At 43.3% G+C, this 27,061-nt stretch overlaps 3 protein-coding genes and 4 non-coding genes across 8 annotated transcripts in view; 6 read left to right on the forward strand and 1 right to left on the reverse strand.

Annotated features, from left to right (window-relative positions):
• Positions 1 to 3,239, forward strand: part of stau2 (staufen double-stranded RNA binding protein 2) — a 114,109-nt gene extending 110,870 nt beyond the window's left edge. For both annotated transcript variants that reach the window (XM_047567903.1, XM_047567904.1), the window contains exon 15: positions 1,732 to 3,239. In XM_047567903.1, coding sequence (XP_047423859.1) covers positions 1,732 to 1,825 — 94 coding nt within the window. In that variant the 3' untranslated portion in view covers positions 1,826 to 3,239. The remainder of the gene's footprint in view (positions 1 to 1,731) is intronic.
• Positions 3,240 to 9,681: 6,442 nt separating this feature from the next.
• Positions 9,682 to 20,477, reverse strand: rdh10a (retinol dehydrogenase 10a). The gene is made up of 6 exons (XM_047568706.1): positions 19,847 to 20,477; positions 19,269 to 19,504; positions 13,467 to 13,565; positions 12,327 to 12,472; positions 11,384 to 11,515; positions 9,682 to 11,296 (listed from the first exon to the last, which is right to left on the reverse strand). The coding sequence occupies exons 1-6, from the start codon at positions 20,130 to 20,132 to the stop codon at positions 11,173 to 11,175; spliced, it is 1,023 nt and encodes a 340-aa protein (XP_047424662.1). The 5' UTR covers positions 20,133 to 20,477; the 3' UTR covers positions 9,682 to 11,172.
• Positions 20,478 to 22,125: 1,648 nt separating this feature from the next.
• Positions 22,126 to 25,590, forward strand: rpl7 (ribosomal protein L7). The gene is made up of 6 exons (XM_047568760.1): positions 22,126 to 22,191; positions 22,706 to 22,805; positions 22,906 to 23,072; positions 23,559 to 23,696; positions 24,573 to 24,682; positions 25,373 to 25,590. Exons 1-6 carry the CDS (start codon positions 22,178 to 22,180, stop codon positions 25,579 to 25,581), a joined length of 738 nt encoding a protein of 245 aa, XP_047424716.1. The 5' UTR covers positions 22,126 to 22,177; the 3' UTR covers positions 25,582 to 25,590.
• Positions 23,394 to 23,482, forward strand: LOC124996102. Its single transcript, XR_007110814.1, has one exon. It is a non-coding gene; the product is annotated as a small nucleolar SNORD12/SNORD106 (small nucleolar RNA).
• On the forward strand, positions 23,816 to 23,907 carry LOC124996099. The gene has a single exon (XR_007110811.1). It is a non-coding gene; the product is annotated as a small nucleolar SNORD12/SNORD106 (small nucleolar RNA).
• LOC124996100 lies at positions 24,844 to 24,934 on the forward strand. Its single transcript, XR_007110812.1, has one exon. It is a non-coding gene; the product is annotated as a small nucleolar SNORD12/SNORD106 (small nucleolar RNA).
• Positions 25,591 to 25,639: 49 nt separating the features above from the next.
• LOC124996101 lies at positions 25,640 to 25,732 on the forward strand. Its single transcript, XR_007110813.1, has one exon. It is a non-coding gene; the product is annotated as a small nucleolar SNORD12/SNORD106 (small nucleolar RNA).
• The last annotated feature ends 1,329 nt before the right edge of the window (positions 25,733 to 27,061 follow it).

Here is a 27,061-nt window from a genome sequence, read left to right on the forward strand (position 1 = left end):
GGTGGGGGGTTTTGGAAACCAAGGAGGAAATCACTGTCAGGCGTTTCTGGAGTATTTTCATAGTAGGTGTGCCCCGGAAAAAAAAAAAAAAAAAAAAAAAAAAAAAGGGATTGTTTTCATGCGGCCTCGTGTCTCCTTCAGAGCAAAAGAGGAAAGGAACAGAGAGAAGAAAAACCACCACAGCGTTTATTTACGTCACCGACGGAGACGGGGGGCAAATATGGCAGCGATTACACTTTCACCTGAGCGGTTAATCACTCATCCTGCGCTCCAGTCTCCAGCCTCGGAGCTCGTTAACTCACCTATGCTCCGCTATCAGTGCGTTCTGGGTGTATTCGGTTTCCGCTGATTGCACTTGTCAAAATGAAAACATGGCGCAAAGCAAATAGAAACTTGTTACTCGTCCTCGTTAATCCATCTGTCGTCGCAGTCATCACTAATAAAGCAGCACAGAACACAAGCTGGGTCAACATATAATCACGTAATTGACTTTTTGAGTTTATTATAGTCGACAGGTATCATAGTTGATCACATTTTGGCTGTTTTCAGGCCTAAAATCAACATGGCCGCCTATTACCAATCACCACGTGGCGTTTTTACAGAAATATTCTTCTAAATAATATATAAACAAATTGAAAGTAAATTGAAATTGAAAAAAGAAACATCTGTCGTGATTATCTCATCTTAACAAATGTTTGAATAAGCTCATTTTATTATTGTTTAGCTAATTAGAATGTGGTTGTTATTAAATTTGGACATTTTAATGACATCTTTTCATTTTTTATTAATAAGTGATCGTTAGTGAACTTTGATACCACCGACTTCCTTTCTGATCCGATACTAGATACGAGTAAAATTCAGGCGATACTTTGTGTAAATACACCTTAATGTGTCTGGTAAACCTAAAAAAAGTTTATTTCAAATCCTAGCTTCATAAAGAATACGAGATATCAGAGTAATTTATGTATTTATTTTAAACTCTGAAGTCTATTGAGGTGGTGGCGTCATTTACTATACAGCCGAGCTAATACAACAATAGAAAAACCAAACAGAGACACAATCATACAAAATATGTGAAAATGCTGTTTCAAACTGAAAAAAAGAAATAAGTAAAATAAATAATAAATGTCTCGTGGTCGTGTTGTGGTTTAACCTGAGATGTTTCACACGGTTTATCGATAGTTTAGTAACTTTCCACTGTGTTTCTACATTACCTCGAATGATTTAAGTATCAAAAGTATCGATATTTTTTTTTGAGAATTGATATTAGAGCATAAAGACCTGGTATCCGAAGTATCGACAATTCAGTATCAATCCCCACATCACTAGTGATAAATAATTTAAAAAAAAAACATAGATTTTTTTTTTTTTACTTTTAATAAAAATGTATGCAAGATAAATCCCATGGACTTAGTTATATATTGACCCAGCTGCAGCCAATCAGTTACCGTGAAACAAAGTGAGGTCAAGGACTTGTTAAGTGTCTTGCAGCACTTTCGTTTTTTCTGGACGTTTTCTTTTACAGGAATCACTTAAAGTGGGTTTTTTTTTTTTTTTTTTTTTCCAAAGAAACACTCGTTAAAGTCTGGGTAAAGCCCTGGTATCTTTCCGAGGAAGAAAGAGAAGGACGAATTGCCCGGAGCAGGAGTGATTGTTAGCAACATTGCTCAAGTCCTTGGACAAAATACCCCCCACCCCTACCCTCTCTAACAGTTTCATCTGTCTTTTCAGACCAGTGAACCATGTGGGAGGGAGGACGGACATTAAACAGACTAACTCAGGCACCACCACTCAGGTCTGCAAGGATTCAAAGGCTGTCGTCTAGGAGCTGACAACCCCAAACCCTTCCTTCGACATACACCAACCCTGATCCCGAAAACCCCGTAACCCACATTGTCCCCCCCCACCCCACCCCACCCCTGCCCTCCCCACCCCACACAACCCCTTCCTCCTCCTCCTCCTCCTCCTCCTCCCCCAACCCCACGATCGCCACTGTATCCTGTAAAACCTGTCAACATGCAATAGGGTGGATGTGCACCGAGAAATGACCGACTAAAACACAATTACCTGAGTCTATGTGAAGACAACGCTAACACGTTTCTCGATGATTTCAAAATTTACAGGACAAAAAACACAAAACTAACAAATGCATGGTACTGTAACAAACCGAGTCCAAAGCGATACTACGCCGCATAGACAATTTTCCCTTTGGATAACTTGTTGGTATGGTTAAAACAAATATGTACGTCATGCCATTGAAATACAAAAGAAAACATTTTAGGGGAGAAACCAACTTGCATACAGTAGCTTTTTTTTTTTTTTTCAGGGGTATTACGTTTCCCTTTTTTTTTTTTTGTTTTTTTCTTTTGTTATTTTATTAATCTAACAATGCTTGAGTACTGTATTTAAAATTAACCAATGCCAGTGCTGTGAAAGTTGTAGTTGTTGTCTTCATATATAGTCACCCAGCTTACATTGTATGCTGAAATAAAAAAAAAAAAAGAGTTCATCTATCTATATGGATGTGTATGACTTTGCAAGAAATATTCCGAAAAATAACACAAAAGTTTTTTCATGTGGACGACAAAGGACAAAACTGGTGTTAGCAGTAATCCGTAGAAGCGTGTCCCACCCAGCGAGGAGTGGTCTACCTGTCCTGTTTTAACATGACCCCCACACTGGCATAGCATCACTGGAGCGGCCCCCCCCCCCCTCCCCGAGTAGCAGCCGCCGTTGTACTTTTTATCCAGAATAAAAGAGGCCAGTTTTAATCGACTATGGCTTTTTTTTTGCGCACATCCTCTAATGCCAGTAAAGTTTTAACACAGAGAGTTTTGTAACGGGGCTGCGTGTCCTCCAGTGAACGAAAAAGTCCTCTCCATTCCAGTGATTTTGTGCCAGTGGATCGCCCCCCTCCGCCCCCCTCCTTTTCCCCTCCCCTTTCCCCACCCACAGTTTTTGTCGATCACATCTACACCCATTGTGTGTGTTGTATTGACCCGCCAAGGCATCAACTGGGTGCTTTTAATGCCTGCATTCTGGAGCGCGTCTTTTCCGAGCGGAGGGGGCCCGCGGCCCCGACCTGCCGGCCCCCTCCCCCTCCTAAAGGCTGCCCTCGGACCACTTTGTCCACTGACATTGAGGATGTGTCTTCTTCTTCGCTGTGAGTGCAATGTGTAATAAGGTTGTTTCTGTTACTGAAATGCAGTAAAAACACCTCAGTTCATGTGAAAAAAAAACGTCTTTGTCTCTTCTTTTTTTTTTACTTCTTCTAAATCTAATATCTCACTGGAATAATTGTTAGCAGTTTAATCTGTGAACAGCTGTGGCACCCAGTGTTACCACCACCACCACCACCATCACCACCAGCAGCAGTTCATTATCACTTTGAGGCCCTGTTCAGACCTGTTGTTAGCATGAATCATCTGGTCTCAAGTGGGCGAAGCTTTAAATACAGATGTAAATTTGACCACTCTTTTGGTGTTGTGTACACACAATAGCATCCACTGACATAAACATACAGCCACTATTATGGAGTAATGGGCCTCTAGATAAGTAGGAAGATGCTTTTGTTATATTTTGTCCTTGTACAACCAGGCGGCAACCTCCAGGTCTGAGTAATGATGCCTTTGCGTAAGTGCAAAAAGCTGCAGTTCATCGAGTGGCCACTTGAGGCTCCAAAGTTGAGCAAATCACCATAGACCCCCATGTTAAAAAGCCCAACTTTACAGCATTATTAATCATGTTTACAGCCTGGTACAAAAAACGATTTTGGTTTCAATGGTTTATTTCACTGTTCATGACAACTGTACAGTAGGTAAATTATTTTCTAACTCATTCGTTTATTTTTTATTAAGGTTTAAATTTCTGCATAATTAAGGATGTTCCCGCATTGAGTGACAGGTAGCGGAGAGTTGGAGAGCCGAGTTGGACCGACACAACCCCCAAGTCCATATTTGGAGTATCCGAATGTGGGCGGAGTAAAGCTCATCCAACATGGCGGCCACGGGCTCCGCCCACTTCAGGTTTCATTTTCGAGGTTCATGATCATGATAGGTTTGTCCATAGTATTTAGTCAATTAGTCAACAACCGAAGGTTATTATCAAAGCTTTGACGAGATATACTGAACCTACACACTGATCAGCCACAACATTAAAACCACTGACAGTTAAAGTGAGTAACATTGAGCATCTTGTGACGATTCAGTGTGCTGCTGGGAAACTTTTGGACCTGGCATTCATTCATGTGGATGTTACTTAGACATGTACCCCCCCCCACCTCGACCAGACCAGGCAGCCCCACCCCATAGCAATGACACAGACTGACCCAGAAACAAAAAAAAAAACTTCAGGAACATCTCAAGACAAAAACACATGAACAACAGCACAAGGTGTTGACCTGGCCTCCAAATTCATTAGATCCCAAACTGATCAAGTTTCTGTGGGATGATCCACGGAGCCCCCCCCCCCAACAACAACAACAACAACAACAACAACATCCTGTTTCCAGACATCACAGGACACCCTCAGAAGACCCATGTCCATTCTCTGATGAATCACAACTGTTTTGGAGGCATGAATGAGACCTACACAGTATTAGGATATAAGGTGGTCATAATGTTATGCCTGATTGGTTGTCCACAAACCAGATATACATCTGCCAGTCCTCAACATACAGTATGTTTTCCCCTTTATGTCTACTTCTTTAGTGCCTCTGCTCTCACATACATTAGTTGTATATATTAGGCTACTTCACAAATTAGAAGAAAACTTTAAATTGTGCCCCTAGAGAGCCAACAAAAGTACACTGGAGAAGTTGTGTTATTGCTCCAAGTGAGTTCGTAGCATTGTTACGTGCTTCTTTATCTCTAGTTGTCGCATGTGCTCTATGTGTCTTATGACTCTCTGAGGATAGGACTTATCAGCAGCTATAGTTCACCGTGTTTTCTCTCCGCTGTGTCCTACAGTAACCCTGAACCTGAAAAGACAAAAAAGACCAACAGCAGCACAGCAACACACAAGTTGTTTTCAGGGGGACAGTTTATCCTATTAATGCTGTGTGTTTTTATTAATTTCCGAGGCTGTTGAAGGGTTTAATCATTTGTTTGACTCTGCAGTTTTTTAATATATATATATATTTTAAAAAAAAAACTTCCTCTGCAGCAGGCTTCCAGATGTCCTTCACTATTTGAAGACCTAGCTTCGCAAATGAATAACCACACAAAATGCAGCGTCGTGACGTGCCGTTAATTTCTCCTGCAAATAAGCCGTATTCTGTTCTGCCCTCTCTCAGTGAAGGACGCCGCATTGAATCATGTAATGTTTAACTTTACGACTCTCAGCTGAAACGTTAGCACACGGCCAGATAGTGAGCATCTTATCTATCGCGTGCATCCGTGCCATTCAAGTTTGTGATTTTTGCACAATTTTTAAAACTACACACAAAATACTACAAAAAATAATGACTACAGAAACATTAATTGTGACTAATAAGAGTAATGTAGAAATAAAAACAGAAAATGTCAGTGTGTGCATGGGTGTGTGTTAATTGGTAACTCACGAGCAATAATACTGTATTAAAGATGTACAATATGTCTACCAATGAGCAGCAAAACATAGATACATAGACAATACATTACAAAACAGCAGTTAAATGATCTTTCAAATATCTTTTAAAACATTTGACTTGCTGCTAAGTGGGAAAAAACATTCCATAACTTAGCACCTGTAAATGTGACTGAGAACTTTATGATTCTCAGCTGTTAGCACACAGCTAGCTATATAGTGAGCATCTTATCTATCCACGCCATTCCTTCACCTTTGCGTGGTTCAGTACATGCCACCTGTGCGGTCCTCCACCATGCCGGCCGTCTGCGGATCACCAAACCCGCTCTGCTCCCCCCCCCCATTAGCGAGATGAATGAGTGACCGGGACAGCGGCGTCCTAATTCGGCTCCGCTGACTAATGGACTCAGCTGGCAGCTACATCTGCTAGCCATTGAGGAGCGCCAAGGCTGCTCACATACATTAGCAGCAGATCTCTATTCCAGAAGCTTGTTCTGGTGGTGGCGGCCCAGCTTGAGGCCGTGTAGACCCAAGATGAATGGCCTCGCTCGGAGCAGCCAATATGGGAAGTGAACCTTCTTTCCCAAAATAGAACAAAATCAATGGGATCGTGGAGCTCGTCTGTGCCACGCCAAAGCAAATGCCAGAGTCATTGATTTTTCCATCTGAATTATGTGCCATCGACCCCCTCGAAGTCCTCTTAATTACAGCCGTATTAACAGGAGGATAAAGGAGCGAGGAGAATCCTATAGATGCCCGAGTAATGAATCAAGCCAAAATCTTAATAGTTTTCTCACTCGGATGAGTCAGAGACATTTTTTTTTGTGTGTACTTAACTAGACGGTAGCACCTTCTTTAACAACACAGAGGCCCTGACGGCGGAGCGGAAGTGGCCGAACTCCACGGTGATTGTTTCTGTACACAGAGGGATCGAACCTGTCAGCAGAACTCCCCCTCATATTAGAACTAATCTGCCACTGAGCAACTTTATCCAGGCCCGATTAGTCACGGCAGAGGAGCACCGCATGCTCCAGGCTCCATCTCCTCCTCCTGTAACGCGCTGATGAGGTTTGAGATGAATCAGGGCGTCTGGAGGACGGGTGTACTCTATGTCGGCGACGGGGATTGTGTATGTGGGGGGGTCGATTTGATCTGAGGAGAGGTGTCTCCGAGGAGGAACCCCCCCGGCAACTGAAACATGATTAGCTGAGTTGATGCAAAGGGGACGTTTAAGTTTTATAAATCCATGTTTGCTGGCTCTTACAAAAGGCTACAAGACAAAGCTTCGGTTTTGGTTTTGAAACAAAGAAAGCTGTGTTGTCTGCTTAGACAGTGTTTTCCTCGAGGTTTAGTCAGATTTCAGGCCCTCAAGCTTGGGCATGGTGCAGACTTCGGTATTCCTAAAATGTTTCTGTAGGTGGAAAAAACCCAAACAATGTTCTTCTTAGAATCCATTTAGTCTGTTTTGAGGATCAGTTTGACTCCATTCAGTGTTTAACGTCTGTAAATGCATGATTGACATATTTCTTCATATTTAATGACTTTTCCTAATTTAATGGGGACACTGGCCCCAAAATATATGTTAATATTCTCGATAATAGTTGTAATAATAGTTTTTCAATCCTAATTTTATGAGCCTAGATAACAAGAATATGTACTTAGCAATGATATAACGCCACTTGAACACATCTCTTTCCAATTTAAGGCCAATCAGTGAGATTTTATAGTGATCTGCATAAACAGAGTCTTGTGTTCTAGGATGTATATGTGGGATGGGAAGGTTTAAATTGCTAGAGTCAAACTGACCCCAAGGAATAAAAAGTGTTAATAGGTAATGGGAGGGTTAAGTGCTTCTCCACAGATAAAAAAAAAAGTTTGAATTTCTTCTTCCAGCGTCACTAACATCCTCACAACTGCAGACCGATACAAGACCGAAAACAACTCAGCGGTTTGAGCATGTGAGTCCAAACCGAGCTCATGACAAGTTAATGTAATATTTAGCTGACACCAATTAGGAGTTTCTTTTTTTCCTTGTTTTCCTCTGGTGAAGTAAAAGGTCAGGGTCAGCTGCATAACAGCAGAAATGGCAGGAATTCCACCGTTGCCCTCCCAGATGTCTCGGCGAGGCAGACCGTCATAGGTTTTAACAGAAACACGTCCCACCGGTGAACGTTTTTACGACCATTGTTGTCCTCATTCTCTGCAGTCGTCCTATACGAGGTTATTTATTGTGACCTCCCGCTAACATTTCTACAACTCGCAGTATGACTTTTGCATCCTCTTTCCCTTTCAGTGTGACAAGCCTGACTTTCAGTCCCCCTGCATGACTTAACTCTTGGGTAAGCCTTTGTTTTTAGAAAAGTCTCATGACAGCACGTACAAAAGGCAAATGGCTTTTACGCTGCTAAGCCAACACCCATATCTGAAGGCTGCCTGACTCACTGTGTGGCACAATGTGTGAGGAGGACAGTGATACTGATACTAGTCAAAAGACTCGTCCTAAGGAGGAGAACAGGGCTGGGTGGGTGTCGTCCGCACAATGGAAAACTGCGTACAAGACGTTCGTCGGCGTTGCATTAGATCCTCTTTCTTGTCATTCGCCGTGGTGATTCACAGAGTTTCCGTATAGCTTCATTAGTTCCTGCTGAATTATTGTTTCAGTTTGGGGGTTTAAAAATAGCGCAGAATCGGTCGTGTTTATGCCGTAGTGGTGGTCAGGAATACGATGCTTGCTTTCCGTACCCTGCACTCTTTAGCCTGAGATTGAATCTTTTGGAGGCAGTGATGTAAGTTTACCATGGTTTGATCACTATTTAAAATATATTCATCTAAAATTTTGCAGATTTAAAAAACGATATTGTGTAGGTAACTAAAACAGACTCGTCAGAGAACGGTCATGGGCCTTCTGAGGGTGTCAGTGTTGTTTGTGGGTGTCCTTTGGGTCCTATGGGTTGAGGATCATCCCACAGATACTTGATCAGTTTGGGATGTAGAGAATTTGAAGGCCTTGCGCTGTAGTTATTCCTAAACGTAAACCGTTTTGGGGGATGGCTGCTGCCATCAAGGAGTGTCATTGCTATGGGGTGGAGGTGCCTGGTCTGGTCTAGGTGGATAGTACATGTTAACATTCACGTGAATGAATGCCAGGTCCAACTTACAGTATTATTTACTTCTCCTGTCAGTGAGTTCAATGTTGTGGCTGATCGGTGTACAGTCCAACTAACTGGAATAAAACCAGCACTACCTCTCATTTTTAAATGCTAATGTGTCAGGAAGCTAATAGTTGAGCCTATTTTGCTGCGTGCTGCAGAAAAATGTGAATTATCAGATCAAATTAAGGACAACTGGACTCGACAATGACCCATACGAACTAGTATGGATTTGGAAAAGTGGATTAGCCTCAGTTTCATTTAGTTTTAGGTCATTTCGGTTGTGATAAATGTAGCTAAATAAAAGATGCTAACGCTAAGAGCTTTACTGAGAAGTGACGTTAGCCATACCATACTGTAGCTTTAAAAGGGTAATGCGGAGTGATCGCAAATATTGTTTTATTGTTATTTAATGTTGGAACTGAAGTAGTTAAGTACTTCCGGCCCGTAACTACGACAAAGCAACAACATCAACAAACTTATCTGACAGCCCTCCAGAACGTAACTTAAGAAGTAACTTAAGGTGTGACTTCATAAATAATAATAATAATAATAATAATAATAATAATAATAATATTAACGTTACCTGACACAAAATGAGAACCACAACACCAGGTTTCTGTGTCTGGATTCCAGTTGTTTCTTCGTAACGCACCGATCCGTTTACTTCTCTTTTCTTTGGCAGTCGGAGATATCTTTAAAAATATATCTGACTGCTTTTCAATTCTGTTGGTACAGTCGTCAATCGCGCAACAGCTTTCGCATTTTTTTATAAAGTTAATTTTACAATTTAGACGCTATTAAAGCCTATGATTCAAGCTAATGCTGCTAATCTCCACGTCTCAACGGTCACTGTTTGCGACTCAGGGGCCGTAACCATGGAGACTTCGCTTACTGTGACGTCACATGCAGACCCTTATTGAATTTCCGGTATTTTCTGCTGAACGGGGAATAACTGCAAACCGTGTAATAATCTAAATCACTTTATTAATTTAAGTTAGGTAGAGACACTAAACATTGGAACCACATTTGCTCTGCCATGGAGCAGTCTTCAGAATATTACAAAAAAAAAAAATAATAATAAAGAGGCTTATGTCATACTGTCAAAAAAATAAAAATTGGCAAAAATTAAGAGGTAGAGACTTTAGGCTCATCACTGTGACTGGAAGAATGACGCCTGTTGGAATGTAGTTGAAATTCAAAAAAAAAAAAAAAAGAAAACAAAAACTTGTCATATAAAATATTCATACATCAAATGCGGTGGAGACTTTGGGACACGGGGGTATTCACAACATTTAAACATATACATTTCACTTTTAACTGGACGAGGTGGACACTTGAACAGAGTATTCGCTTTCGGGGGGGAAAAATAAAATAATGCAAAGCTTTAATACATTTCCCTCAAACACAGATCAGTGCCGGGACTGCGGTTTCACCTGGAGATACATACGTGTTGGGTTATTTATTCTTTTTTTTCCTGTTTCCCCCAAATGATATTGGTTAAATTTACAATATGAACACCAGAAATGTTGGAGAAATAATATATATATATATATATATATGAATTTACTCTCTCCCCCAAGAAATACATTCTGAATGTGTCACACATGCTTATTCCACACAGGACACAGACGAGCTCGTGCACTTTTCATTGGAGAGGTTAGTGTAAAAAAAGACCTGAAATGAGAGGACTATTGAGGGACACTGGAGACAGTTTGTCCCATTTGGAATGCTGCATGTAAAGACTAAAAAACTAAATACGGTAGACGTTATTAGTGAAATTATTTCCTTAATTTGAATGGCACAGGCTACAATTAGAGCCAAGTTGCAGATGCATTTCCTGACTTGGGGAACCAATATATATATATAATATATATATATATATAAAAAAATAAAATAAAAAGGAGCCTCTGCACGGGGGAGACATTGTGTAGTTTGAAATGCTGCGTTAAAATAGTTTCTACACAGAGAACGCTGGCAGTGTGGAAAAAATATATATAATAATCTGAATTTACATCAGAAAAAAAATAAGAAAAATCAGAAATTACAGTGCATGTCTACAAAAATAAAATAGTGAAAAAAAAAAAAGATTATTACTGTTTGTACAGTAACATACTGTATAGTTCCACAATGACACTAGATAAGGCTGGTGACTACATTACGTACATAGTTAATTACTGGATACCTTTTTTTTTTGTATGATTTCAAAACTAGTGACACAGTATATAGATGCTGGTTTCTTTAAACAAACTTAAAAAATCAGACAAAAACAAGTCAAATAAATCCTTTGTGTAGTACACAGCTTTCTTTGTTCCAGAGGAACAATATGGTAAACCTTTGCATTTGCTCAATGCAAGTGCACCAGTCTAGATTCAGTCTTTTCTTCCTTCCGTCTTCCCCATTTTTCATCCTCAGTGGTTGTTTCCTCGTGCTTGCAGGTGAGTGTGTGCGCTAGATCCTAGATCCCGTTCTTGGCCTCGTTGTTGTTCATGGCCTCCTTTCTCTGAGCTAGGAAGGGGTACATGCACTTGTCGGCGCCCAGGAACCGGTACATGCACACGATGGCCTCGAAGGGCAGGATGCTGCGGGGGAGACGATAAGGTCAGCGAACACAGGCCACAGGTGCTTAACGGTTTGACGTGGAAACGCACTGGAAGAAGGCAGCTCACCTTTTCATGAAGTTAACCATGTAGACGATGCGAGGCGTGCAGATCATGGGCTGGTCGGTGAGGATGGCCCTCATGGCTTGTTTCACGCAGAACTCTGGCTTTAGGGGAGGCAGGAAAGGCTCGATCTCCTTCCTGAACAGGGGGAGAAAAAATGATTAATAATCCAGTTGTATTTTAGTGGAAGTCTAATTAATTGAATTTAACCAGGGTACATTTTATTCAAAGTCATTGGTCATTCTTTTGTAATCTTGTTTAAATATTAGTTATTTGCTTTTTAAGCTTAGATGAGTAGGTTTATAAATACATTAGCATTCCTGCTTATTTTGATTATTTGTTAGTGCTTTTATTTTGAAGGCATAAGGTAACTGGAGCATAAATACAGGAAGAAGGGACAGGTGAGTTAGGCACCAGGAAGGGTTATGGTGTTTTTTTTTTGTTTTTTTTTTTAAACCAGTCTAAGTAAACCACACCTAATGTCTTTTTTTTTTTTTTTTGCCTGGACAATGGACTTTTTCCCTCTCAATCCCTGCGTCATCTAAATCCCCGAGTGCCTTAGCAGCCGCGTTTGATTTGAATCGAGTTTGTTTATGACGTATTTTTTGTTTTGTTATTAGCTCGAGACAAACGGCCACTACACTAACTGGCGGGACACCTGCCGACTGTAACCGTCCCAACAGAGTGAGGACTATTACGGCGGACTGGGGTAGGAGGGGTGGACGTTTTAGCCCGGGCGCACCTGTTGGTGAGGTTTTTTTCCCCTGGGAAAGCAAAGTAGCCCTCTTTGTTTAAGCAAAGTGTCGCCTGGTGGAATACAACTATAATAACTAACACAACACAAGCTGCTCGCTTTGAAGTTCAAATTGGTGTCTGAACCAGTTTTTATATGAGGCGATGATTACAAGTGACAAACTCGTCCCAGGTGCTGGTTTCTTATTAAACGCACCTTATCCTGCAGCCTTTGAACATTCCCGTGTCGACCAGGTAAGGGCACACCAGCGTCATGTTGATGCCGTCCTTCTCCGAGGCCTTCAGCTCGTGGCTCAGCGACTCGTGGAACCCGATGGCACCGAACTTACTGGCGCAGTAATCCTAAAAAGAAACAAAACAAACAGAACAGGTTCAGCCTCATGAAACCCCCGTGAAACCCAGGGACCAGAGAGCATTATCAAACACGCCCCGCGGCCTCACAGGTCTCTCCTTGCCGTTAATGATACGGCCACAAAAAAAAAAAAAAAAAAAAAAAAGCAAAGCCAGCCCGTCCGCTGTTCTACGGTTTCATTAGCATTCTTCTACAGTGCATCAGGACACCGCTCTGCTTGGCGGGCGGGTTTTTTTTTTGATGTGGCTCACCGTGGAAATAATCGTTGAAAAAAAAATGTAAAAAAAAAACTCTTAGGCAAACACAGATGCGTGTCGATAAACACAGGGAGGATAAAGGGATTTGACTGTGCCCACATGACAGACGAGAGCTTTTGGTTCCCTGAGACTGACGCACACGTTCGAGGGATATCAACAAACTGGAACGGCCCCGAATAAAACCTGCTGCCTCTTTGGACGGGAAGTTATTCCAGAAATTAATACCAGAGGATAATTGAGAAAATATAAAATATATGTACATATGTATATATATGGTCTCCTCCCTTTGTGGTTGTGGAGATAAATGACCCCCCACACATTAAAATAACAAAAAAAAAAAAAAACTATAGGAAGAAAAACTGAAACCATATCCATTGAAAGCCGCTGTGAGCTGAATACTGAGCGAGCACCAAGTTGTTCACAAAGCAGTGATGAAGATGTCTCTGTCCCTTGGGGAGCTGTCAGCTTATTCTGGCCCCGGGGCCAGAGCCCAATAGGGGCCCCACCCCCCCACTGCTGCTAATAGAAGAATCCATAAGAGGCTCCCAATGCTCATCTGTGTTCCTTAATTTAACGGGTGGAGGGACGACTAGAGAGCGGGGGCCCCCGAGCCTCCCCCGTCCCAGTGTGCTAGCTGGCACGCCGGCGGCTTCGCAGAAAAGCGCCGGCTTCGGACGGTGGGAACGACGGGATGTGTGTGCGCGCCGGGGTTGTGTATGATACTAACCTCCACTCCAGCTGTGCTGAATAAACCCAGGGAGCTGGCAACCGTCACAATGTGTCCATGATTCAGCTCCAGCATCTTGGGGAGAAACGCCTTGGTGGTCTGGGGGGGGGGAGGACAGAAGAGACAGAAGGGCAAAGAGAAAAAAGAGGAAGGTTAGTTCACTTGTGCAGTTTGTCTGTGCCAAAGCCCTTTGATCCTCTCATCCCCCCGCCTCCTCTGTTTCTCTCTTCTCCATGGTGATGCGGAGAGAAGCGTCTGAATGAGAATTCATAACAGGCAAGGGAAGGGGGGGATAAAAAAAATGAATAAATAAAACTCACACCGAGCGCTGGAGGTAGAGCTAAAAGTTAAAAGTGAATCAGATGTTGTAGGGGAGTGGGAGGTTTTCCTTTTCGTTTGTCCTTTTTCCCACACAGATCTGGTGCCGTGCACTAAAGAGCTGGTGACAACACCGATCGCAGGCCTCCGTTCACTCAGCACTTCCAACAATACACTTCTCATCCACCTGCGCAGCCTTTTCGCGTCCTCACCCCGGGCAGCGGTCGGAGGGACTTAGCTCCCAGATGAAAGCGCTCAAAACCCCGGCGCCACGTGAGAGAGAGGCCGAGCGGCCGGCGAGAAGGGCTGGCTGCGGTTCATTGACCTGCGGATCCATTCCTCGCCCCCACCACCACCACAACCACCACCCCCACCACCGCCCCCCCTGGACCCAGCATGAGCCGATCAGCAGGTGTGACATGTGACGGTAATGATAGGAACTGACCAATCACTCTCCCACTAGGAGGTCCGCAAACAAGCAGCGGGCCTTTTGTTGGTGGCGGAGCTCGGCCTTTTCCGAGTCAGATGTGCGCTGCCATAGTGAAGAAGAATGCAACAACTCTCGCCGAGGTTACTGAGGTGACCGGCGCAAAACAGAGAGGGCGCCTCGAAGTCACCGTCATCACAACCAGATATTATGAGGAGTAAAAGTGTTTTGCTGCTGCTGCATAGCGAAGTGTAAAATTTTAAAGCATCTTTCAGGCATCATAACCATTTTTCCCAATAATTCTGTGCCCCTCTGCGCAATATGTTTGGCCAGAAAACTGATTCTGCCTCTTCTGTAAACATTTCCTTCAGAGGAGCACGGAGCCAGCGGGAGCATGGTACCTGGTAGTACAGCCACGAAACCACCGCTCGGGGAGGAAGAGCCTCATTAAACGCGCACCCAGAGATTAACTGCGTCGGACCTACTGACTTCTAGTTTAATCTCCACTGCAGTTGGATGTCCTTGTTTTTTTTTTTTGTTTTTTTTTTAGTGGGGGAAATAAAAACTGGAAGCAGCAGCAGATCAGATCTACACCGAGAGAGAAGAAGATGACTTCATCGTTGTGGAGTTCCTTCCACAGCCAGGTATTACTGATCTGACTCGGCTCCAAACATCTGCACTTATCCAGGACATAAATTTTCAGGTTTCTGCAATATTCAGCTCATCGAGCGATGGGGCCCAAAAAGAGGGAGCATGAGAGGGGGGGGGGGGGGGGGGGGGGGGGGGGGGGGGGGGTCATGAGGCCTGGGCAAAAGCTGCCGAAGGCCTCTGCGAGCCAGAATGGCAGTGGATGATGGAGGGAGGGAGTTGCGTGCAAATGAAGCATTAACTTAAGATATGCCCGTACCTGACTTGAGCCAAAGTTTTCCCCACTCCCACAGCAACTTTCAGAGCGCAGGGGAATGACTTGATCTGGCACGGCGCTCCGCAAGGAAAGCCAACACGCAGATATGACTGGACAATTTTGCTGAGTGGTGTGAAAATTACTGGAAACCGTAGCACGGAGGGGAAAAGGAAAAGAAAAAGAAAAAGGCCGATTCCCCCCTCTTGAACGTTGCCGACCGTCCCATCTCTCTCCCACCCTCCCCGCGACGTCCTGCCTCTCATGGCAACTCCGGCGTGTTGGTGTGACCCGCGCTGACCTCTCAGACACAAAATGTGTGAAGGCAACCGGGGGCTCGTGTCTTACATCAGAGCTGCCGTAATTGGGTCTCAACGCTCCCTTGTTCCGCTAAATTACCCGCTGACACAGCCGGGCCTCCTTGGCCTATGTGTGGGTGCCCTGCCCGCTGTACCCCCCCACCACCCACTGGCCCCCTCCCCTAATTGGTGTGTGCCCCCAGGAGCATTTAAGCCACACAAAGCTCCGTGCAGCTGGGGTGTCAGGCTGTATTAGCGCTCACGCCTCACCAACAGGAATATGAACAAAATATTGGCCTTAGCGGAGGACCAGATGGCCATTTAATTGGGCTGACTTTTCCCTGGATGAGAGAGGGTGGTGAGGACGTGGGGGGGGAGAGGGTGGAGGAGGGGGGGCTCAACTCCAGAGCTTGTCTGATCATGTCGTGGAATTCGAGTGGGACGGTTTCGATATTTTGGTGCACATCAGGGTTGACCGATGTGTGCACGTTGCGGTGACCGTGCTAATGAGCCAGCGGCAGCTAGAAATGACCACGGCTCAACCCACCACCCACCCAACGGTTTCCACGACCAGAGTTTAGGAAGCAACCACTTTAATAATCCAGCCAGTTTTTTTAACAAAGCTCAGAAACTGAGGAAATCATTCATCAACCAGTTTAACTAGACTGTAAATGTTTCACCTGAGGAGTTCCTTACGCTAGCAAAGACTCATTTTTCATCGGATAGATTTTTATGTGCTTTTAACTGAAGTGTTCCATTAATAATAGCTGTAGCAACTGATACATTAGTCCTCCATACTTGTTTTTTTGTTACGTGGATTGTGAAACTTGGAATAAGTTGCTTCCCCAATCTTAAGCTTCAAGATGTGAGCAGGTAAATGCACAAGGAGGGGAGCCAACGTGGGAGTAGTCACGGCTAGCTTCACTTAGGGGGCTACAGGTGCACCGGGCCTGAGGAAGGGATTGAAGGGGGGTGGGGGGGGGGGGCATATAAACCCAGTCAAGTAGGACCCTTCTGCCTGGCTGCCTCCTTTCTCCAGCTACAGCAGGAATGCGGCCTGCGGAACTTGGCTCCTGTCGCCTGGCATCTTGTCAAGCTGATCCACAGACAAGAAACCAATTGTCAGATAAAGTGGGTCAGCAGCAGCTTACCATTACCCTCTCGCCTCGCCTGTGGATGGGATGGCACTGCCTTCCTTTTCCTTCCCCCTGCTCTTTTCCCGCCACGTCGTCCGCCGCTCTCGAGCGCTCGGCACGTTCGCGCCGCCGCCGCTGAGCGAGAGGGTTTTCCACAAGAGGGGGAATAACTGCTTTTTTATTGGAAGCTCAAGATGCTGTGGGTGATTTCCTTTCATTTCCTTCCACTGGACGCACACTAATCCTTAAACACAAACTGGTGACACTAGCCCCCCCCCCACCCCCCTGCCGTGACTAAAAACTGAGCAGCAAACTTCACAAATAGCCAGCTGGATTAATCAAGGCATCAGACAAATTCAATGTGATGACCTCCTGCCTCATAAATAATAATAGAAAAAGAAAAAAAAAAGCTAAGGGGCTGGATCCTGGCTGTTTGTGTGTGTGTGTGTGTGTGTGTGTGTGTGTGTGTGTGTGTGTGTGTGTGGCAGAGCCAGATGAACAGACTCTGGCCTCCCTGACTCCGATGCAGCTGCACCCGCTGCCTCCAAATCAGGTTGGGAGGAGTCAGAGGGGCCTGAGGAAGGAGGAGAGGAGGAGAAGAAGAAGGAGAAGAAGAAGAAGAAGGAGAAGTAGTGAGTGTGGGGTCTGAGCTGGGTTGGTCTGGCAGACACCCACACTCGCGCTAAGATTACCATCCGTTTCCTGCTCACGTCTACATCCCTGCCTTAGTCCCAATCCAGCGAACGAGAACCTCCACAAATCTTTCAGCATCTGGACGCCTGCCTTCCCTTTGCTCATTTTACACAAAGTTATGTTGTTTAAGATTGAAGGGAAGCTTTGAACTTAAGCCACTTTCTCCTGAAACCCTAGTGTCCACCGTCGGGGCATCGAAATGTAATAAAAAGCTAAACGGCTACATAAAAAAAAAAGGGCAGGACCACCTGTAAACGTGTCCTATAAACTGAAACGCTGCTCTGAATGAGTCTCTTCAGGTTTCAAATGCTAATCCTCACTTTTACAATATCCCCTTTAGTGACAGCATTCCATTAAAAAATAAATAAATAAATGCACGCCTCGATAAATAAATAGGATTTAAATCCCGTCCCGTGTTGAGTCATCAACCACAAGCGAGCCATTTTGAAAAACCTGTTGTTCCCGAAAGGAAAACAACAAAAATCAAAGGTTTGTGTAAAGCACCACCTGCACGCAGTGAGTGACTGTGTTTGTAAGAGAGGAAAGTGGACAGGTCCGTGTTAGTCTAAGCTCTATTCATCTAGCTTGTGTCGTTAATGAACCACATCCTCCATTCTGGCTGTCGTCATTCATTAAGTCCTTCTTTCATCTGCCCCCCCCCACCCCCTCACCACCACCACCACCACCACCACCACCACCACCACTACCACTCCTAAAGAAACCACGCTCTCCATAGAGTGCGAGAGAACACAAACACAGACCTCTATTAAGGGATCCCAACTCTGCCACCCAACCACTGGATCCTGACTCCAAATCCTGGATGTAAAGGAACACGGGAGATAGCCAGCGGAGAGGCGCCACATGAATGGCTGAATGGAGCGTCCATTAGGCAGGAAATACACAAACCCGGCTGACTGACAAACACAAGAGATTTTCATGCTCAATTAGAGGGCTTCAAATCGGTGTGGTTTCATGGCATCGCCGCTGAGAAAACAACTCTCGGCCGCGCGGCCGGAGTCTCGAATGATCAGCCGCCCTCTCGTGACTCTTTGGATATGTTCGCTCCAACACTTTAGGCAAAGATCAAGTGGTCAGTTCAGGAGCTGTGACACATTCCAGATCATTGCAATTTACTGAAGCCTCATCGTGCACCATCACTGCACCCGTAGCAACACAATCAGGTGTCATTACAGGTGTATTTAAGGCAAGAGGAGAGGATCCCATTATGCTAAACAGTGTTTTAAATCCATTCAGCTTTCAAATCAATAACTAATTGCAATGTCAGGCTGCAACCACAGACTTCCCACATCCCACACACACACACACACAAAAAAAAGCTAGCTTATGCTTATCTCAAGTGCAACATATTCACTCCATCAAGCCCACATAGGCTCTCAGATAAGTAGTTACACTGAAAAGACAACAAGGAACGGAGCCAAGGTAAAAAAAAAAATCTGATACATAACAAATCTGCACCTGCCAACAAAATGCGGTGAGATTATCCAAGGCCGGGGCCAGCAGCCCACGTACAGCACAGAACCCTGCTCCCGTCAGGTTCGTGCAGATCTGGAGACGAGGAGGCAGGGTTCGCATACCTCGGGGATCATCCCTCACTGGGGCTGCCAAAGCAAAAGCAAAGGCTCGAGGAACCTGTGACTTTCCCCTGGCAGAGTGAAACTAAGAGGCGCTGAAATCTGAACATGAGAGACAACTATTTATGGTCATAGTTTCTCAGTCCTGGAGGCACACACACAGAGAGACACACACACACCTTTGATTCTTGAGTTTGGCACACAGAAGGATAGGATTATACACAGGCATGCGAGTCAGAGTGGAAACATTCCTGTGAACATGGCATCACAGTAAACACATTAGAGAACACTGTGCTTTTGGAAACTGAGGAGGCCATATCACCAGCATCGCGTTTTAAGTCCTAACACATGTTGTCACTGAGACGGCCCTGATTCATTCATTTATTCGTTCATGTGTTTATTTATTTATTCATTTATTCTCGAGAAAGCAGCTCACCCAGAAGTGTGCGTGACAGTTGACCACCATGGTGCGCTCGATCAGCTCGTCGGGACACTCCAGGAGGTGGTGACCGGAGACCACGCCGGCATTGTTGATCAGTATGTCCACATTTCCCACCTCTCGCCGCACCTTCTCGGCCGTAGAATACACACTCTCACGCTTCCCCACATCACACACATAGGTGTAGACCTGCGGCTGGAAAGGGGGCACTTCCTCTACACCTCCCACAGGTCCTGCAGGGGGGGAAAAGAGGTGGAGAAGGGATGAATGAAAGTTTGTTTGGATCGGATTGTACCACCTTGCATGACTAATAAATCTAATTATTTTAAACAGGTTGTCTCCGTCTGAATGGAAGATGGAACTTTTTGGGGTGCACGCTTAAGAAAATATATATTTTAATCGCGTTCAAACTGATTACAAATATGTGTGAGGCGATGCAAGCCCGGCCACACACGTTATCACGAATGTGTCAGTTAACGGAGCACGGTATCCTCCTGAATCACAACAGACCGTAGTTTTCGCTCACCGTGCGTAAAAGCTGCGTGCACCCCCTCAATTAATAAAGGCAGACTTACCGTTTTTAGTTATGGGAGTGTCCAGTTCGTGGTAAATCTGCCGCACCATCTCCGCCGTCTCCTCGTTGCTTTGGCTGTTTATGTCCCATAACACCAGAATCGCTCGTCTCCGGGCGAACTCCTTGGCGAACAGCCGCCCGAGGCCGCTTCCAGCCCCGGTGATCACGCACACCTGTCCCGCCACGCTCTTCTCCTTGGGTCGCACAACCCACTTAGCCCCGGCTGTTAAAAAAGCCCAGAGCACCTTCAAAATGACCACGAAGAACTCCGCAATGATGATCATCATCTTGGCCAAGCTTTCTATCAATTCAAATAAGCGGCGGAAAAAAAAACGCGCAGGGAATGTTTCCTTCTTGCAACCTGTTTGCAGCAGATAGGTAGGGTTGCCCCGATCAACTTGGATCACAGCGCACTCAGGAAGCGCCACTAACAATTAACGCAAGGAGAAAAAAAAACTACTCGAAAGCCGCTTTTGAGACCCGCAAAGTAAGAGTGGAGTGAGAGTTCAGCTGCAGCTCAGTCAGAGTCCAGTTGCCACTGTAACGCACGGTTGCTGTGAGTTATGAGCAGCTACTATGAACTGATCCTCCCACTTCCTCTGCTGCTCCTCCACTCATCTCGTTGTGAACCGCATCCTACACGCTATTTATTCAGTCCACCCATCAGCGCTGGACCCAATAGGAGCGAGACTTGAGCGCCTGTCGCGATTAAATGCCAGGTCCAAATAGGCTACACTCAGAGGTGATGTAACCTAAAAGATTTTAACACTAATCTGTTGGATTTTCCCCAGTGCGTTTGTTTCCCAAAGGAAGACTGGAGATTTCCTTCCATTTAAAAGCGCCTTTGATCACACTGAGAACACACTATTTGTAATATTAATACAAAAATTGCCTGGCTACGTGTAAATATCCAGATTTTTCTTCTTATCTTTATTTCTACTTTTGATTAGAAATAAAATGATAATTGGAAATCTTTTCAAATTTTCCGAACTCGGACTTCATATCAGGCCAGTTCAGGTCAATGTCCGTGGAGCAAGTAAAAAACAGCTTTATTCCTTGAAAGAATGAGTCCAAGCGTTTGTGTTTAAACACAACAGTAAACTTGATTCATTGATAAAACTGGCCAATACCTACTTCATATTTGACGTAACGTGAGTGAGGCAAGCTGCGCCTGCTCGTGGCGGAAAGTGAAAGTGGGCGATAAATTAGGGCGCACCCAGACAGACGCACAAAGGACTGGACAATAGCAGTTAATCTATAGTCTTCCATGAGCAAATTCGTAGTGTTTTTCCTAATTAAGGCCCCAAAACAAATGTCCCACAGGCCCTGTGCGTTGGCAGCAGGCGCGCCCGGGCTGCATTCAATATGCAAACCTTTATTACTACCACCACTACTATTATTATTATTATTACGTTTAATGCATAGCCTATCTTTAGATGTCGTGTAACCTCCGCCAGCTGCAACTTCTCATAGGTGTTGCTCGTTTTTTGGGGGCGTGAACAATTGGTGGAAGAATCTGCAAGATTCTGGTTTTAAAAACAAAATGCATTGAGTAAATATCCAGTTCAAAATTAAGCTCATACACAAACAAAAGAAAAAAAATGTTTTGTATATATATGTGTAGGCGTTTGACCATTAACATATTTGCAGAGGATGTGTGCAGTATGCTGCCCAAATAAAGAATGACGAAGCTTTATAGGTCACTTATGAATCAACAATGTGCATCTTTAATAGATGCGCATGCCCTTTAAATTAAAGTCAATATTATATAATTTCCTGTTTTCATAACTTCGCTGGGCATCACATAACCTGGCTGGTCCCTGTTGCTCGGGAGAGGAATTATCCCTGCAGCAGCTCTCCGGTCCTGGTCTGCAAAACGAAGAAGTGTTTGCTCCCTCTGGCGGCTCAGCGGGTTCATAACATGACCTGTAGGATGGAGATAGTAAATGGAAAAGAAGCTTTTCAAACGTGCATTGTATGTTTTTTTGTTCGTTTGTTTTTTTATCTGTAAATATAAACCACAAATTTGGACATGTAGGCAGAATACATATTATCTTATTCGTACAATGTGAGTTGATGAACTCATTGACCGGCAATATGCACATACGACCAAATAAAAAAAAATACTGAGATGTCACACAGACAGTTAAAACAGCGGTACCTTGGATAAATTACTATTAAAATAAATCGTTATTGTCTTAAGTTTGTTTTAGAATACTTGGCTCGAAGCGGGCGTTTATGAGTCAGGCAGCTGGGCGAACACTCCGTCGAGGTCCTAAATCCTTTAACGCGCACATGCGCAAAAGGAAATTTCTCTTTCTCGGTGATCGCAATGGCGGACGCAGAGTGAGTTTTTACCTCTGTATTAAAATCTAAGCACATCCATTACTAAAATAGCCATCTTTCAGAAAATTACATCACCTATAAGTTGTTTAGTTACTATACACTAATATAACGTCAGTATTGTTGGATATTGCAATTCTTTATTTTTGTTTTGCTCACTTTTGTGTGACTACCAGTTTGGATGAGTACAACATGGCAGTCTCTACAGGCTCTTTGCATTTAAGGAGTATAGCGTTACTTTATTTTTGAATTGAGAGCAACCACAGAGAGCAACTTTGCGAATTTGGCGTTGGCTTTACGCTTTTAAAAACATTTTCCAGTTATGTATGCGTTATGTTCAAATGAGCTCTGGAGTGAGAGGAAGCCGGCAGATGACATGTTAGCAAGCTAGCAGCTAGCCACCAGCCCTGGTGAAGCGTTTCCTTTTAGTAGCTTGTTGTGCCAAAGGTGTTTTTACCTAGAATCGTGCTAACAGTTCGGACTGTTTTTCCTTTTTCTTTTGTAAACGTTTCAACAGAAAAAAAGTTCCGGCGGTCCCTGAGAGCCTTTTGAAAAGGCGAAAGGCCTACGCCGCCATGAAGGCCAACCGCATCAAGAAGCTGGTGGCTGAGAAGAAGGTGGGTGTCTTGACTTGCTTATATACTGGGAAAAAAGTATATTTGTGAATGGGACTGCGTGTTGGCAAGTATTTGAACACTTAACTCTGGTTTCACTCAGGCCCGTAAGGTGACCAGGAGGCTGATCTTCAAGAGGGCTGAGAAGTACCACAAGGAGTACAGGCAGATGTACAGGCGTGAAATCCGCATGTCTCGCATGGCTCGCAAAGTGGGAAACTACTACGTACCAGCTGAGCCAAAACTGGCCTTTGTCATCAGAATCAGAGGGTGAGTTTTTACCCCACTGTTTTTGGAGAGGCTGTTGCTCCTGTTGCATTTACATGGACTGCCAGGTTTCAAGCATGGTGTGATGCTCAAGACATGATGCTGACTTGACAACTTTAGCCCTGCTGAAGTTCAGCAATTCAAATGTGGAAAAATCTGCTAAAGTCACCCTGTGACATCTCTCCTATTAGTTGGGATATTGTGCAGTGGCATAAGTTGTACATGAGTGAATCAGCTTGAGGTTTTTACGTGATGCTGGTTAGAAGTCATTTGAATTAAGCCAAGACTTCCTTGTTTCAATCTGTCAGTCCATGTAAATGCTACGAAGTGGTTAATGATGTACACTCTTTCCCCGACTGATCGACTATGGTGATACAGATGTCTAATAAGCCAATTATCTCTGAAACCACTGTGAACCCAGTAATTAGAAAGCTGTGTTCCTGATGGTAACGTTGATGCTAATTACAATCATTGTTTTTTTTTCCCCAGTATCAATGGCGTCAGCCCAAAGGTTCGCAAAGTTCTGCAGCTGCTCCGTCTGCGCCAGATCTTCAACGGTGTGTTCGTCAAGCTGAACAAGGCCTCCATCAACATGCTCAGGATTGCTGAGCCTTACATTGCTTGGGGGTAAGGTTGTTGGATATGTAACAAAAGCAACAACATATTCGAGTGCATAAACAGGAATTGGGCTGAAACCTGAGAGTTGTTGGCACCGAGTTAAACTAGTATTTGGATGCATTGCCTGGGATGTGGTTAATGATGCTGAACTTTTTTCCCCATCATATCGACCGTGGTGAATACTGACTGAAACTAAGCCAGTTTTGTCTGAAACCACATTCCATGATATTAATTACAATTGATTACATTCCTCTCTGTGATCGGTAGTTACACTTCAGTAATTTAAGACAAGAATGCAATATTTAATGCACTTAAATCAGGAAATATTTTAGTATTTTATAAGAACTGGTTGCTTCCTGTATTGCTGTTTAAATGTTCATTGGGCTTCATCTTAGTGACAGTGCTGCTATATCAGTGAGAAGCAGGTCTATTGTGTAGTCGCTCACTGACATGTACATGTAAAACACATCCTCATGTGCAGTAGTTTGTGGGTTGTTAACGTGTTCAGTCATAGAAAACTGCTGCATTGCTTTCTTAATGATGAAATGTTGTATTATGTCACTGCTCCTGCTCATTGATCAGGTGTTTTACCTTTTGATTGAAAACTTCATTGACACTTTTGATTGGGACATTACTTATCATGAGATGTTCTCAAGTGTTGAACAGTTTGTAAATGAGTTTAAACATTGATTTTTATTATATTTTAAATTGAAGTCCATTCAATTTTGGCAGCATGTTGCACTATGATTGAAGTAAATGATCAAACTGAAGGATTCTTAACTTTTCAGAGTATCTGTTCTACATGCAGCGCATTCTCATTCTCATATTTTGAGACTTAAATTGATAAATCTTGATTTCACCAACTTTGAACCTTTTCCCCCCCAGATACCCCAACCTGAAGTCTGTGCGTGAGCTCATCTACAAACGTGGCCATGGCAGGATGAGGAAACAGCGCATTGCCCTCACAGACAACGCTCTGGTGGAGAAGGCCCTCGGTATGGAGATTTTATTTAAATATCGCAGCACTTCAGGTGTATACATCACGTAAAGATTTGCTTATCTCGCAGATAGAACATGGTCTGATTATAAATGTTTGGGGGGTTTTGCCGCTTGCAAAGTGCTCCTGTCAAAAATCAGCTCATATGGTCTGGAACCTGATGTGGTTAATGATGCACACTTTTTTCCCCGTCTTATCGACTCTGGTGAGAAAAAACTGAAACTTAGCCAGTTGTGTCTGAAACCACATCCCAGTCCCAACATAATCTGACTTTTTGGAGACTTGACTTTTTGTCAGATGCAGAAACATGGTGACACGTGGTTGATGAGAGAAACTTTTGCAGTTGCCCTTCAAGAGATGTTAATTCCATGTGGGCTCCTGTAATGTTACTGCATGATTTAGCTATAACATTTCCTCCATCTCTATCTGATGTCATTGGACAATGATACTTGTTAAATGTGCCTATTTAACTACATAATTGCTTGATTATCACGTGGGAGTATTTGCATAGATTGATTATGTCATCCCTGGTCTTTACCCAGTAATGATGTTGTCACAGTTTAGTTGCAAAACCCTCCAGACGTGTAGGGGCAGACTTTCACAGGAGGAACTAACTTTGAGAACCTGAAATTTAGAAGTTAGTTTGCTGTAAAAAATGAGTTAAATGTGTTGCTTTATTCATCTGCAGGCAAGTACGGCATCATCTGCGTTGAGGACCTCATCCATGAGATTTACACAGTTGGAAAGAACTTTAAGCCTGCCAACAACTTCCTGTGGCCCTTCAAGCTGTCATCGCCCCGTGGTGGAATGAACAAGAAGACCACACACTTCGTGGAGGGAGGTGACGCTGGAAACAGGGAGGATCAGATCAACAGAATGATCAGGAGGATGAACTGAAGTTATGGTGAGTGTGAAGGACATTTTTGCAAGTCCTTGAATCGGGCACAACTCATTAGATGTGGTTAATGATGCATATTCTTTTTTCCCCATCTTATCGACTGTGGTGAAAACCAGCTGAAAATAAGCCAAATATGTCTGAAACCACATTTTAAGTCATTAAACTCCATTAGGGAAGTTTTATTTTTGACATCATGAGTTATGTGATGACAGAGTTTTCCAAAGTCAAGATGTGTTTTAATCAGTATAAGTGTTTCAGGTACTAAATATAAACTCAGTTATTTGCTATAACATCTGTTTGAGTATTTTATAATCTAAGAATAAACATGTTTGTTACTTACACTTATTGAACAGTTTGTATCTGAAAACTAATGCCTTTGTTTTTCATTCTTCAGGTTTTCCAAGGACTCAAAAAGTACAATAAAAAACATGGAAAAAAAAAAGTCTTGTTCTGGTCGTGTTTGAGTCGAGTTCTTTTTGATGCACATATTATTTTTTATTGGTATTGAATATTGGGTATATTTATCTGAACCACTTAATTGAAAGTTGCATTTGCACCATTAGTTTCATGTAAATATGGGTTTAATGTTTGGAAAATATTAGAAGTAAGTTGTATTTTATCTATTAGAGTCATATATATCTCCCTTAATACTGTTGTTGGTTTCCACAACTAAATGCTCCTAGACCAAAGCTAGAAGTACCTTTATTTTGTTTAAAGTTTGATGGTGCACATTGGGTAGTAGTTTGACAACCTTGACAGTGGAGACCGGAGTAATCTGGAACCAGTGAGGAATGTGTTCCCTTATTTTAATGAATAATAAAGCCACATGAAATCATTAAAATTATAGAATAATAATTACGCCTGGATTTCTCCCTGAAATCAACGTAAACTACATTTACAGTGTAACAGTGCAACTACATGCATGATAACTATGACCAGATTGAACTTGCCGGTCAACTTGGTGATTTTGCTGGGTAAATTTGTCTACACAAAAGTAGAGTAGAGCAATAAAAAGTGAAAACAAATTAAAATATATACATGGTTTGAAGAGGAATAATATTTTCATTCTATCTCTTGTTGAATAATTTGTCTGGAATGTCCTTCTACTTCATGTATCATAATCTTGTTCTGCTTTATGACCAGTGATAATAATAATTTAGATTGCCATCAAAATGAAATTTCGGTGCAATAGCTCAAAGCACAGCAGGTATACTGACAGAAACAACAACAACAACGATCCAAATTATAGATAAATGTGTTTTAAATCTATATTGAGCACTTCTGCATTATTTGTATATCGCCTCATAGCCTAATTGCCTAAGTGAGGGTGACCAGAAGTCCTCGATTTCTGGTTACAGTCGTTTTATGAATGAGAAAAAAATTGCGTGTAAACTACAACAGTTATTACGGTATCCGGGTAGAAAGCGCCAGTGAGTATGTTGTGCGCAGAGTAAAATTATTAAGGTAACCGGTATGCCA

Source organism: Mugil cephalus, chromosome 18, assembly GCF_022458985.1.
Source record: "Mugil cephalus isolate CIBA_MC_2020 chromosome 18, CIBA_Mcephalus_1.1, whole genome shotgun sequence".
Taxonomy (NCBI): domain Eukaryota; kingdom Metazoa; phylum Chordata; class Actinopteri; order Mugiliformes; family Mugilidae; genus Mugil; species Mugil cephalus.